The sequence below is a fragment of the Triturus cristatus genome, chromosome 12 (assembly GCF_964204655.1).
Source record: "Triturus cristatus chromosome 12, aTriCri1.1, whole genome shotgun sequence".
Taxonomy (NCBI): Eukaryota; Metazoa; Chordata; class Amphibia; order Caudata; family Salamandridae; genus Triturus; species Triturus cristatus.
In genome coordinates, this window is record NC_140595.1 from 271856762 (window position 1) to 271872382 (window position 15621).

At 40.2% G+C, this 15621-nt stretch overlaps 1 protein-coding gene across 3 annotated transcripts in view; it reads left to right on the forward strand.

The window, feature by feature from the left end:
* The window catches only part of LOC146775835 (NACHT, LRR and PYD domains-containing protein 12-like), a 497684-nt gene that overhangs the window by 376329 nt on the left and 105734 nt on the right, over window positions 1-15621 (forward strand). For all 3 annotated transcript variants that reach the window (XM_085637540.1, XM_085637541.1, XM_085637542.1), the window contains one exon: window positions 7729-7815. In XM_085637540.1, coding sequence (XP_085493666.1) covers window positions 7729-7815 — 87 coding nt within the window. The remainder of the gene's footprint in view (window positions 1-7728; window positions 7816-15621) is intronic.

Consider the following 15621-nt stretch of genomic DNA (forward strand, 5'->3'; position numbering starts at 1 on the left):
AATCCCATTGGTTGAATAAAATTGGAAGTCCGGATCTCACGGCAACATTGGTGTTTTCCCCCATCCATATTGAATGTGCAAAGGTTTCTTTTGGCATAGTCTATAGTATCAAAGTTTGTTACAAAAGGGACATGACCCTGACAAAAAGTTTCAGTTTTCTTGTGCACAGGTCCGGTTCACCATTTTTAAAAAGTTCTTTAATCAGTACAAATTCAGCATGTTTCAGGGGGTCTGGCAGGATTCCCAGAAAGCTGTCATCAACATGGCCTTCCAGGTCGCACAGAGGACAGGGTCGCAGTTAGTGCAAAGCATCTTTTTCATATTCTCATCTACTCGCGAATAGGCTGCGGTTGGTGGCCATTTTATAGCAGGCCACAATGGTCAACTTAACCAAAAAGACATAAAATCATAATTAATACATGGAAATAATCAAAACAGTGTTATTCCCCTGCTAATACCCTTATGTGTGTGTATTTATCTAGCCTTTTGCGACATCTAAAGCCATTAGTGCATATTTATTTTAAGCGCATAACTCAATAACATCACATAAGCAACATCTATTTTGTCAGTTTGCATACCAACTTAGTTCACTTATTATTTAAGCCATGCAGATGCATTCCCACGTGTAATTCTTCCGTTAAAAATGTTATTTAAACAAAACACAGCAAACCGTTAATCATTACTAATTAATCAGTAGTATTTTTAATAAAGACATACGAAAATGAAACAGGTATTTGGTTTTATATTAAACCTGCTCCAGCAATAACACCTCAGAATAGGTATTTCCAAGCGGAATAGCACACAGTAAATCTGTGACTGTAGTTTTTCTCCGTTCCCAATGATTTAACTTGCAGTTGCATGGTACTGGCGGGGTTGTATCGCATGGTAACAGGTATTAAGTGTGCAAAGTTTACACTGTGCCAGTACCGTGTAACTCATAATCTGGGCATAAATGTGTTTTTCTTATTTGTTTGTGGAAAACGGAATGTGCACACATAAGCTTTTTAAAAGAGGAAACAAAAAACTGTCTCTTTGTCGAAAGTATTTAGCATGAGATATTTTGTTATGTATGCCATTAAGTACACCACTTGAAATGCAAACTTCATCTTTTGACTTCTTTTCATAAAAATTTTCCGAGAAGGTACAGCATAAGTGCTAATGGAGTCTGTTCGACAAAGGCGCCTCACTCTAAGCTTCTCGTATTATAGCCCAGGATGCTGCTTCTTTGCGCGAATTATTTTCTGAACAGCTGCGGGCAACACAGACAAAATCAATCATCAATTACCAAATTCTCCCAGTAACAAAATGTTAGATATATTAACTGTGCCAATGATTAATTTGTTTTTGTCATTCTTAAAGCAATTGTTCAAAAGTTGACTTTAGAAAGGTTTGTTTAAACCCAAGAGCTGATTCTATTGGTATTTTCGAGGTCCAAATTGTGGACCGGAATTATTCTCATATCATGAATGTGGGTAGTCTCCATAACTGATGAACTCTTGTTTGAAGGAAGTAATTTTTCCCTAAGAGACATTTTACTAGCTATTGCAGTTCTGGACAGCCTAAAAGTTGTGCTAGCAGATGTCTCCAGGCCACTGTCCAAATAGTAACCCTCTTTATAAGCCACTTATTTTTCACTGAGCGCTCTCATCCAGTAAACATTTTGCTGAGAACTCCGGCGAACCTATATCACAGCCATGCGCTTTGATTATTGATACTCCCTGAGATGATAGAACTCCACTTGTTATTAATATTTTACCTTCTTCACCCAATTCCATGTTTATGATGTGATGAATATCTCACTTTTTGCCAGTGTTTTATGTGGTATGTCCAGAACATACGCTTCTCATGGCATTCATATTTGTATCATAAGGCCAGCTGTATGTCAACTTTCTTCTGCACTTTACATATTTGTCACAGGCAATCTAAGAAATGTAACTATTTATCCACATTTGCCGACTCTTATATCCCATGCTGTACATGTCCCTGCTCAGTTCCCAGTTCAATGAATCTTATTGACTGCCAACCCTTAGCATGGCCTGTGTTTTTTAGCATACAGTCAGGATTTTTATTAAATACTTGTGCTTCTTCCACGAATTACACAACTTCAGATTGCTTCATTTACGGTTCCATCCTCACCTGGCAGTCAGCCCTCCAGCCCAGCCTCCTTCAAAACTGACCTTCAATGGAAACTAGTCTGTTACAGTTGGGTTATATTGAAATACTGTCTTCCAACCATCCCTCATACCAGGAAAACTTCCGGAACAACGAGGCCAGAGCCATGAGTTCCGGAAGCCTGCAATCCGAACGACAACTTGCCCGAACAACGACTTTGCCTTAACCACGCATGTGCGTAGTTAAGGCACAGTCGGTGTAGTGTTCGGGATGGGCGGGGAGATAGAGGAGCGTCGGAAAGCAGACATGGACAGGGAAGTGGAGTTTCAGGGTAGTTTTCAGGGGGGAGGTACGGGGGAGTTTTCAGGGGTGGGAGTTCAGAGTAGTTTTCAGGGGTGAGGGGTAGTTTTTATGGGTTGGGAGATTGGGATAGTTTTTATGGATGGGGGTTCGGGTTAGTTTTTAGGGGGTGGGGGTTTGGCAGAGTTTTTAGGGGTGGGGGTTTCAGGGCAATTCAGGGGTAGTTTTTAGGGGTTGTGGGCATTGGGGTAGTTTTCAGGGGTGGGAGAGTTCAGCTGAGTTTTCAGGGGTGGGGGTTCAGGGTAGTTTTTAGGGGTTGGGAGATTGGGGTAGTTTTTAGGGGTGGGGGTTTGGGTAGTTTTCAGGGGATTGGGTGGGTGTGGGGTAGTTTTCAAGGGTAGGGGGGGTTCAGGGTAATTAAGGGGTAGTTTTTTGGGGTTGGGGAATTAGGGTAGTTTGCAGGGGCGGGGGTTTTCGGGTAGTTTTTACGTGGGGGTTTGGGGTAGTTTTTAAGGGGTGGAGGGTTCAGGTATTTTTTGGGGTGGGGGTTCAGGGTTTTTAGGGGGTGGATGGTGGTTCATGAAACTTTTCAGAGTGGGGTTTGGGGTATTTTTTAAAGGGGTTGTTTTTAGGGCACAGGGATCGAGATGGGGTAATTTTTAGCGATTATGGGAGGGTGGGGTTTTATTTAGGGCTCAGGGGGAGGGAGTGGTAACCTTAGCCACACCCAGCCGTTTACCATGCATGCCTTTAACAAGGAGATTTGTGGTAACGGCATGCATGGTAAAGCAATTCGTGGTTAAGACGCGGTCGTTATAGAGACCGCGTTGTTAAGGTATGCAGGGTAGAGGAACTTGTTGTTCCGACATACAACCGTCATACCATAGTCAGTGAACATGCTCAAACCTCAACTCTCCCTCCTAATATATCTTGAACTAAGATTGCACTTATTCTAGACAAATTTCCCAAAACTGCATTATTAAAGGTACATTATCATACACTCAAAGGATGGCCTCTGATGGAAATACACTTGGGGAACCCTACTGGACAATGCTAATTGTTTAGGTAAAACTTCTAGGGTAGGCCCTGAACAGCAGGGGGCAGTGTATTTAAAAGGTTGGACATGTACTTTTAGGTTTCACATGTCCTGATAGTGGAAAAAGTACTACATTTGTTTTTTTATTACTGCAAGGCCTTACTCTCCCATAGGACAACCTTGGGTAACCTTATTATATTTATGATAACTTTCAATTGGGAGAAGTAGACTGGTCGAGTTTGGTGCCTATGAAACTTTGATGAAAAGCCCTCTTTAATGGTAAAGTCGGATGTTCTTCACAATTCTGAAAATGTCTTTTAGAAAGTTGGCATTTTCTTGTCCTAGCCATTTGGTGCCTGCAGCCTGTCCTTTGGTCACATGACTAGGTGTAGCTGGCAGTTGGCCTTTATGTATTGCTCCCACACATTGAGACAAAAGGAAGCTAGATGTCGACAGGATGAGCTCCTCCCCCTCTGAGTTAATAAGGGGAGGAGCTGTAACCTACCCCACTTGCACATAGCATAGGCTCGGCTTGAGTACTCTCACAAAGGGACTGATACTGCTCTTTTGTGCTCCCAGACAAGCAGGGGCCAGGGCAGGGACAAGGGGGGGATTCCTGACACCTCAGGGAGGTAAAAACCTATAGAAGCTTATCTAACTTTAAAGTGGGCACCAGGTATAAATATTGGACCTCAGACCCCAACTCTTGGGTACTCATCTGGACCTGTGAAAGACTCAGAGAAGAACTGCTGTGCTGCTGTGTAGGAAGGGCTGCCACTCGGCTGCCTGAGTGAAGGACTGGACTAGCATCTTGGACTCAGGACCACCAGAGTGACTCCAAGGGCTAGTTGGCCAGCCTCCTGACCAGAGCTTTAGGAACAGAAGGTTGCAACCACCTTTAACCCAGCATCTGGACTCTGCTGTGAGTCCTACCCACCCAAGTGGTGCCACCTCAGTCCTTGACCCTTGGAAGTGGGGCCAACTGTGGTCCCAGCAGATCTGATGCATTGGAGCAGGAGCGCGAAGCGTCGCTGACCCGAAAGTCCGCATCTCTGCCCTGTGCGATGCTTTGCCTCACCAAAATAAGCATCGGGCCTGTACGTGCTTTGTCTCTGGCACAAGACTTCGCATCACCGCCCACCTTCTTCCAGAAACCAACGCTGCATAAATCATGCCTTTGCATCACAATCCCCTTGTCAATGGCATTCTCGACAATGGCGCATTCCGTACTACAGGCCCCGCAGCATCTTCAGAACCAGCCGGTGCACAACATATCTCGATGCAGAACTTCACATCACAAGCCCCTCATCGATAGCATCCTCTAGGATGATGCAGACCTCACATTGCTGCCTCACAGCTCCTAGGAATCGCCGGTGCATGACACATCCTTGACACATGACTCATAATTTCTCCGCAACCAGGATTTAGGGCATTCTCTCTTCAGGGCGCCTAACTGGGTCCCTGTCGTTGGCCCATGAGCCATCGGCTTGAGGTTGTGACTTTGTCTTGGTCCGGCGCGACCAGATAACCACAGTTGGCATTTTGTGCTTTCAGGCAAAATTTCACTTAGTGCCATATGTATCATGCATTTTTGCAGCCGCAAAAATGCATTTGGCTATGTATGAATTCCAATTACCGAATCGCAATTTGGAATTGCGAATACATACTGATTTGGTATTAGGAAGGGGCATGTTCCAAGCGTCCCTTCCTAATACTGAATCGCAGCGGTATGTAGGAATGTTTTGTGACTGAAATGAGGTCACAAAACATTTGCATTTTACCACCTACTTCAAGAAGGTGGTAACTCATAAACTAATGGGAAGGGGTCCCGAAGAATCCCCTTCCCCTTTGTGAATGGTAGGGAAAGCATTTTTTCCAGAGCAGGCAGTGGTCCCATGTACCACTGCCTGCTCTTAAAATGAAAAGAATACTTTCCATTTTTCTTTTTTTTAACGCATCCCGTTTTCTTATAAGGGAAACAGCTGCATTTAAAAAAAAAAAGACTGCTTTATTCAAAATCAGTCACGAACATGGTGGTCTGCTGATCCCAGCAGGCCACCATCCCTGTGATTTTTACTTTTCATAATGGGTCGCTAATTGCATCCTACCTCATGAATGTTAATGGTGTAGGTCGAAATGCTAAATGAAACTCATGGAGTTTCATACATTCAAATGACGATAACCTAATTGCGATTCGAAGAGAATCTCATTAGGTAATCTCTATGTCTAATAATGATAAATTTGGCCCATAAACCTTAAAAATAGCATTTCTCCGGTTCTACAGATTAGATCATGTAATTTTGGTTTTAACTAATTTATTAAAATGTACTCTTCTAAAGCCTGACTGCTCGGTGACCAGGACCGGACTGGCCTTAGCGGGCACTGGGTGCTTTCCCTGTGGGCTGGAAGGGTGTTGGCCGGTTTTCGAATGGTGGGGTCTGCTTCTGTTACAGAGGGCCAGTTTTGCAGCAGTGCTGCAATATTGGCCCCTCGTAACAAAAGCGAAGCAGCAGCAATGCTTTTCACTAGCACCCCCCTCCAGCTGGTGCTTCTCACTAGCAACCCCCCACTCCTCCCCCCATGCCGGCGGAATTGACAGTGCTGGTTTGTGTTCCCAGTCTAGCCCTATTGGTGCCAACCTACTAGATTGTTGAGCCCAGTTTACTTTAGGGTTTGCGTGTGACTTCCCCTTGACAAGATTTGTAGTTGCTGGGGTCAACCCAGTGGCAGGCGGCACAGGTAAGAGCTCTGGGGCTGAGTTGACAGACGATGGGTTAGGTAAAATTAAATAAAAATAATACATAAAACCGCTTACCTTGCGCTCGCCACATCGCCGACTTGACGATGCGGCGACCTCAAGGTAAGTGGTTTTATTAATTTTTTTATTTAATTTTACCTTTCCTGTCTCCTGTCGACTCCCTCCCACCCCACCGCTCTTTCCTGTGTCAGCTGCCATTGAGTCAACCAGTAAACCAGTTTCTTAAAAATACTTTACAGACAAACATTGGTAAAACCAACAGACCACCACGTGCATCGTAAAGTGGAGACCTACTAGCTTTGCGAATGCTTGTTTATAAAGATTGTATGCTGTTTGTTTATTTGAAGTTTCTGTACGTGGACCATCCCCGGTTACCTCCTGTCTCTTTTCAATTATTAACTAATCCTGTTGTCCCTAATTCTTAACCCTTTCGATTCACTGCTTCCCTTATCTGTTCAGTTATTTATACTTCGATTTTATTGTTATCTCGATTAAATTACCCATGGTAATTAAACCCAAAATAACACGTCACCGCCGGGGCAACACCCTGGTTCTTAAGTAAAATGATGTTTCCCTAAGTCAGTTGTTAAAAGTATAATCGCTACAGCTCTGCCCTGTAATGGCTAAGGCGTACACTCTTGCAGAGTTTTAATAAAAGTCCTTACAGCTCCACTGTGCTTGGTCTACCTGTCACTGTGCAACTCACTGGGTGCCTCTCCAAATGCACAGCCCCTTGACTGCTTTTTGCTCTATATTGTGCTGCTCAGAGCTTGTCACTGTGCTGTCGCCTTAATAGGCCGTCATTACTGTGCTACCACATACTATCAGTATACCCTATGCCCTGTTACTGTGCAGTGTGCTCTCACAGCCTATCCCTGTGCTTTGTGGCCCACAGCATTCACCAATCCATTCATCCACCTACTGTACCTGTCAGTCACTCATTCACCTTATTGTTAGATCATCATTCCTCAATATACAACTGTGTTTAATTTTCTCACCCAGATGGCCATCCAGTCATCCACCTATCCACTCCCTTGGTAGTCAACTAATAATACATGTATTCACTGTTCCAGCCATTGAGGCATGACTCATTGACTTATCCCAGCCATGTATCCTTTCAGCTACTTACTCATTTATCTACTGCACCACTCAATCACTTTTTCATCTATTGTTTTACTCAATCTCCTTTCTTTTTACTCATCCATCTGCTCACGTCTGCATAGGCGTCCATGCTCCTCGCCATCCATTCACGTATTCCTCCATTCTCCATGTGTCGGTCTACTCATGGGCCTGTCTTCCATTCATTCTTCCATCTATCTGTCCATGGTTCCCTGAACCTACCTATTAGCCTGTCCTATCCTTGCATCCACTTCTATGTCCATCTGCTCAAAATAATGCCCTCCTAACAAACTCGCCTCGGTAAGCAAAAAATAAAAGTATAATCTGCCAGCTTTCTTAGGGCTCTTTCTGGACAGCATTCATTTGTTGTGAATATAAATACCTATCTTGCTTTGTCCACTAGGCTCGGAAAAAATGACCTGAAGGATTCTGGGATTGCTTCTATTTGTGAGGCGCTGATTCGTCGAGATTGTAGAATTCAGACCCTGAGGTAATTCTTCATTTGGTGAATCATTTTCTTCCTCATAATCGTTTGTTGATAAGAATGCACTCTAAAAATACATTGTGACAACTCTAAAATACAGCATTTTAGAAAAGTGATTGCGTATTAATAAAATAGTGAGCCGTTAATTAAATGCTCTAGATATTTAAATAATTTGTGTGACTAAAAACCTCCTTAGGATAACGTGCCCGCGAGATGTGTACACAACTGCACAGCTGCCCCAAAATGTAGTGAACGGGTATGTGACATACGTTTTGCATAAAATGAGTCAGATTGTGTTACAGAGCTCTTTGGTGAACAGTATATGAGGTATCAAGAGCTTTAGGAGAACAACTTTGTTTTCTAAAGTTATTGGAGATGCATTCTAACATACCCAGAGACATAAAGACCCTCGAATCGATCCTGTATGTCGGTATTTGTATGTCTTTGCCATATGCATAAGGCGATCCTAGCCAAAAGGGAGCTGACTGCTTTACAGGTTCATAGGCGAGAATATTCACCTAAGGCCACATGAATGAAAAAATGTTGCATTCACAAACGGTGCGAATCGCAAACTTAGGCTGTTTGCAAATGCAAAATAGCTTTCTCTTACCTTGCTCCCTACTACTGGAATAAGCTTCTACTTCATGTTCGCTCTTGTCCGAACTATTGTAAATTCAGAAAACTACTAAAATCTCATCTATTCTGAATCCTTTCCCCCTCCACTGATACTTGTTTCCGTAATAGCACTGAGACGCTCCTGGGTGATTTGTTCTCTATATTATACATAAATAACATAACATAACATAGCCTTTCATGAAGTATGAAAGACTTTGGCATTCTCAATTTACGTAATTGCAATTTTTTGCGATTACCTAACATTGCGAATGCAAATAGGGAATCGCAATTAGCGATTCTGTATGCACATGTATGAAGCATTTTCCAAAAGCAAACTGTGCATTTAGGAAAATGCAATTACCATCGACTTCAAGTCAATGGTAATAATGTGCAAACATAGAAAAATGCACAAAACTGAGTTTTTCAAAGTGCCATGTAGCGCCTTTATATCCGTAGGCCACGTGTGCCCTTTACATGTGCACCTACATGTTTTGGGGTGGTTTAGGGAGGGGGGGCCTTAGGCCCCCGGCACCCCTGGCTTTACATTCGCTAATTTGCTATAACCAATTAGGTAATCGTAAATTAGCTAATGCAAAGCCATTCTCACCTTTGGGCCAATAGGAACGAATGGAGTAAATTGACCTAATAGCGATTCACTATTTACCGAATCACTATTAGGTAATATTAAAGAATTGCAACATCTTTGGCGATTCCTTACAAACATAGGGGGTCATTATGATGGCGGGCAGATCGCCACCGCCCGGCCGGTGGTGGCGATCCGCCCACCATCACAACATGATTTACCCCCCGGCACATTACCATGGCAGGGCGTACCGCGGCGGACGGAAAGTCTGTCCGCCGCTTTTCCGCTGCTCGGCCGGGCGGAACTTGGGCATGATATGGTGGCGGTGCCATCCATATCACGATGCCGGATTATCAAGGCCTTTCCGCCATGGAAAGGCTGGCGGTGAATTGCTTTGGGGGTCCGTTGCGGCCCCCGGGAGGGGGGTGGCTCCACTTGTGTGGTACCTATGGTACCCCCCTTCATTGGCATGCACAAGGTGGCAGGCACCGCGCGGTGCCTGCCACATTGTGAATGGAAATGTACCACATGCCTCTTTGGCGGCCGGTCCCAGCACTGCTAGGGTGGTGGACGGACTGAAGTCTGCCGGCCATCCTAATGGGGCCCATAGTATTTTGCGATTACCAAAATAGCTATTCGGTAAAAATCGCTATTTGGTAATCGCAGAATGCTGTTTTGATACATGTGACCCCAAGTAATTTAAGGAACTGCAGCCTGTTTTCCTTTAGGCACACCGGCTGCCTAAAAAAAAAAGATTTCTTTATTAAACAGCAATCACCGACATGGTGGTCTGCTGACCCCAGCAGGCCACTATCCCTGTGATGGCTGCGATCCCAAATGGGTCGTAAATTGTGACCTACCTCATTAATATTCACGATGTAGGCCTTTTTGCATCCCCATCAGGAATTGCTAAATGAAACCTAATGTGTTTCTTACATTAGAAATAACAATGTCCTAATTGCTATTCGCCGAAAATCGCAATTAGGTAACTATTATTCATGAAATCTGTACATATGGTGCTCTGGGCCTGTTTTTTTCTTTCCTACATTGTTGAATAAACTGAAAAAAAGAAGACAACAGCCACAGCTAATGTTTCAACCTAGACCCCAGTGATAGTTTTTATAGGCTCAGACTAAAAAAGATTGAGAAAGCTATCTTTGCTTGCATGTTAAAAAATGTCAAATTCTAGGTGCTAATTATTGTTGTAGATCCCACATGGAAAAGTAGACACTGAGTGAAAAGTAGAAAAAGTGTGCTTTCTCTTCCTAAAGACCGATATATATTACAGGTAGTGTGCTAAAAAAAACTGATTTATGCTGCTTATGGCATATCAAAGAACAAAACACACAACTCTGATGGTTCTAATCAACTCCTGCTGGAACAGTGGATCTAAACACATTCTACTGTGGCTTTTACAAAAAGATATGTAGTATTATTTAATGGCACTAATTATAACAACTTCATAAAGTAAATTTGTAGATCCTTGGCTCAACTATAAACTTGCTGCAGCAGGGGATATACCCACCTGCGGCAAATTTAAATTATTCTGGTAATTACATTTTAACAAGGTATTATTTAAAAACTACTGATATTTCTCATAAGGTAAATCATCCTCATTACTGTCTAGTATGCATGTTAAAAATACTAAAGTTTCCAGTAGATCAATTTTAAAGTAACTGTCATGTAGGGTCAGGTGAGGAGTTAGTGCAAAACTGATTCAAAATTAGTATTCTGGAGTGCTCCTTAACCTCTGTAAATCAGGATAGAATACAATTTCAGAGCAGAGCACACACATCCTGCAGGTTCTGGTGGAACAATATGGCTCGAGGATCAGTAGTTCTGTATCGGGTCCTTCTCATTAAATTATATCACCTATTGTATTCCTTATGTGGTCCAAATGACTACTTTTATTTCAGATATACATAAGAATTATGTTAGATGTAATCACACAGCATCAACTTGTACTGTAATATAGTCAACACAATCCGACAGAGAAAGCAACATTATGCTATCCATATCATACCTTCTGTTGATTTTAGTCTATGGGCCAAAAAAACATAAAACGCCCAAAAGCAATAATTTGGAAAAGAGTAGGAGAAAAGACAAAAATAGACAACAATAACACGGTGTTGGTAATTAATTTTGTCTGTACACTCCTCTAGCTTAATATTGTTACAAAAATATGTTTCAACACAAATATCCTGTCAAAGATATTGTAATGTCAAGAATATTGTGGAATACAATATTGCTGTTAAGAATATTTATTTTTAAGTGTTTGATATTGTTTTTTAAATATAGTTGTTTATAATATAATTCATAATTTGTTAATATGTCATTACTTTACATGTTATTGTAAGAATAATTATGTGTAATGATTTTTAATAGATTTATTTTTGTGTTTTGGTAATATAGTTAAACATTGATTTTATTTTAGATTTAGTTATTAATTGGCAAGTTGCTGTGTTTTTAGGGGAGTAGGCTGTGAAATGTTTTCATATACATTTTAAAGTTTTTCTAAATCATTCATTTGTTTTATATGGATGAATCAGATAATTAGATTATTAATTATGTAAAGTATTTAATAGTTTTAATTAGATGATTACATTCATGTAATATAATATGATTCTTTTCATGGGTTTAGTATATTATTGATTATATTTCATGTTGATTGTGTAATATTGTTTTTTAGCATTATTGTTTTGGGGTGTTGGGTTTGTCGAGCAGGATAGGTGGAAGTGTTTGTATTAAGTATTTTTTATATTTTTTATAAAGAAGTCATTTATTTTATACATTTGAGTTTGGTAATTTGATTATTACCTATTCACTTTTTTTATTTGACAATTACATATAATATAATTATTTACAAACTGTAATTATCCCTAACTGTCATTCGGCAAATTAGATTATTAATTACATAAACTATTTATTTTCTTCTAATTATTTTTTTAAAATATTGCTTGAATAAATTATATTTTAGATATTTTAGAAAATCAATTTTATAGTATAATTATTAAATTATTATGTACTATTAATTCCTTTCTAGTATTATTTTTTATTTTTTCGTGGGTTGTGTTTGTAGGGTAATAACTTGCGCCTAATGTTTAATTATAGTAATGTAATCATTTTAGTTATATATCTAAGTATATACTTTCATAAATGCTTTACATGTTTAATTTTATTTGCTGAAATGCGTGTCTATTTTTTTAATCTATATTTAGATATCTTTTTTTTAGCATTAGGAGACTATTACCTAGGTTGGAGTAGGAATATTAAATCTGATCCCTCCAAAGAGCATCACTTTCCCTACTGTGTTTTTAGACTGAGTGAGAATAGTACTGTTGATCATTATTTAATCAGAATAGGAAATCCATCTCATCTAAAGTGCAACATTTTCCTTACTGTTGCTCAGGTAGAAGTGGATATAGTAAATCTGAATCTTTCAAAGTATAAAATGTTTCTAAAGTTCATATGTTGTAGTCATAATGTTAGAATGTAATGGTGAGTTTTTATATGTATTTTTTATTACTTTGAGGTTAGAATGTGAAATGAGAATGCAGGGAAGGTGTAGGTTGAAGTATTTATTATAGTATTCAAAGATGCATCTCCTGTCTTGCTAGGCAGCTCTCTCTCTGACAGTGATTCTTAACATTCTAAATAAGCTTTACCTGAAGATTCCAGGGATAGAATCAAATACAGAGGAGGGTAGGGGAACCATAGCAGAGGGAGTATACCGACAGGATAAAAGTTACAATACATCTCCTTTCGATAACTGAAGAAAATAACAGGGCAATATTTGGGAAGAACAAGAAAATTAATTTGTAAACAAATTGAGGGGAGCAGAGTCTTGAAATATGCTAGAGTCAGGGTCACCCATTTTAGGTTGAATTTGTGAAACTGCACATTAAAGTGTGACCCTAATTTAGTTTTTATGTTAGTGTTACTTGTTTTACTGTTCCTACCAACTTTGTCTGTGTGACTGACAGGCATATGTGATGTAAATATTTGCACGTAATACCAGAACCGTAGTGTCATATGACTTAAATTGATGCGAACTTTAGCATGGCATTAGGCAGGCTGAGCTTTGGGTGGAAGACACTAATTATTATGGAAACCCAGTCACACCAGAGAACCTTTAAGAGGCATTGTCTGTGCCCACCACCTAGAAATGAATGTCACTACATCAGAATCACATCAAGCATCACTTCATCATGCAAACTCTCTCATTTGTCTTCCCTTTTTATTTTTACCTTTTAACAAAGTTGGCTTGAAACATGCACTAGTTTTTATTTTAATCTGAAAAAAGACTAACGAATGTCAGACCAGAACAAACTTACCTTTAAGCAGGAAAAAAAGAACCTATCTGACTTTCCAGTTGAAGGTAGGTTAGTGAAAACAAGTTGGCTATCTTTTCATATTTGTAAAAGCATGGGGCAAGAACCATGCATAAAATAACATTAAAACAGTGTGTGTCATCCTCATCTTCCTGAAAAGGAACTTATTAAGCAGAAGGAATGTGCAAGATCGTTGCACTCAAGGACAGGCACCTGAACCAGATTGTTGCCAGAAATCAAGAGACTACAGTAGTGGAGAAGAAACATGCTACAGTCATCTGCCCAAGAACCTTTTCAGAATGATTATTAGTTAGAGGGCCCGGTCATGAGTCGAGATGTGAGTTGTCTCCTAGCGCTCTGGTGGGGGTGTAGGGATTTGCAGGCTCTCGCCACGAGTGAAGCAAGTTGTTAATGTGCATACTGGGAACTGTGGTCCTGGGAAAGTAAGAACATCATTAGGACCATATCTAGGTTACATCAAAGAGTGATTATAGTTATTTTTAGTTAATTTGAACTTTCAAACCAAAGCATCTGGGTGAGTCCAGGTTATATTCTTGGGTGGTGTTACAGCCAATTGTAACTGTTTAGGCTAGAAAAGATAATACCCGGGAGGCTGCAGATCCTCTGGAAGCACCAGTACTTTATCGTTGAAAACCACAGAAATTTCATAAAAAGAAAACCTACAGCCAAGGCTTCTTGGGTATTGCCCCGCTAATTTGAAACTCCCTGCCCCCTGCAATCAGACTGAACCCATCATCTACATCTTTCAAAAAAGAAGTTAAAATGTTATTGATAAACAAATCTATATTCTTGAATCTATTCTCTGCTCCCTGAGCACTGTTTCAATGCAATTTTATCATCCATGGTCTCACTTGACGGTTACTACCTTGAATGTATATCTGTTACCTTGGGCCTTGTAATTGCAACTTACCGCACGCTATGAGTTGCTGCAACCTATGTCGTCTTTGAGTTGGTTAATTGTATTTTTCCACATGACCATTTGTACAGCACTCTGATACCTGTGTGGCCCATGTTCACGCTATATAAAACGTTATAAATACAAATAAAATGAACAGCATCCGCAGGGCTGGGACATGGAAAAAATAAATCAAAATTAATTGCATTCCTCCTGTCAGTAAGAATAATTACTTCCAGATAAGGTCCCACGGTACGTTCAAGCAACAATAAATAAAACAACAAATAATAAAGGAAAGTGTACACAATAAACTACAGCCACAAGATGCAGTAATTTAAGAGAGCTATCAAAATAAATGATGGAGCAGCAAAAATAGTTCAGACTACCTTGCAAATCTTCTAAGAGGATGGGAAGACTATGAGGTTTATCAAATACGTTCAAGTAAGAGGAAAAAGAACAACTCAGAAAAACCTGTGGTAACTGGAAAACGCTTTTAGAATAGTAACAATCAAAGGATTAAAAATCAAATAATTGAATAAAAATACAGAGTCCAAAAACTCCAGAGGGCTCTCAGAATGTTACTAGTGCCAGCTTTTGATGATACAGATGAAAATTTGGTGGAGGAATGGCAAACCTACCTAACTAATTTCTCCATAAAACCGATGCTCAAAATGGGTAGATATGCTAAAAGCAGTGTGAAGAGGAAAGCAGAAATTATTGAGCAATTACAAAAATAACTAGAGATGATGAAGGAGCTTGAAAAAATTCTAAATGCTCTCAAAAATATTATGAAAAATTCAGATACATCCGAAAGAAAATAGAAAGAAAATTCAATTGGGACACATTTGATCATACACATGGTACAATTTACGCCTCTGCAAAGAGATTTGAACCCTATACAGTGGAAAACAGAATGATAAGGACCTAAAGGGGAAAGATAATAACAGAAAACTGGAAGAAAGTTCGGACCAAGACTCATTAGCAGAAGACAAACACTTCTAAAACAAAATTATTTAGACGAAATCAGACTTCCATATGGAGACAAAAAGGAAAAGGGGATACACAGAAAAAGGCAGTGGAAGAGAAAGTCTGAAATACTTTGGGAAAAGGACCTTACCTACACTATGAGCGGACACACGTGCTTTTGGTGTGGAGACACCAACTCATATAGGGTTGCAGATTTGTCATGGTCGTGCCCCTCTTTTGCAATTTATCATAAGATGTAGCGCACTGCAGAGACGGTTACATTTGGCATATAAAAGTTAAAAGGGAGGAATAATAATATTTTTATTGCTCTGAAGCACAAGCGACAATACTCATGGGATGATACCTTAGCAGTGCACAGCTCATCATTTGGAATTTGTGAC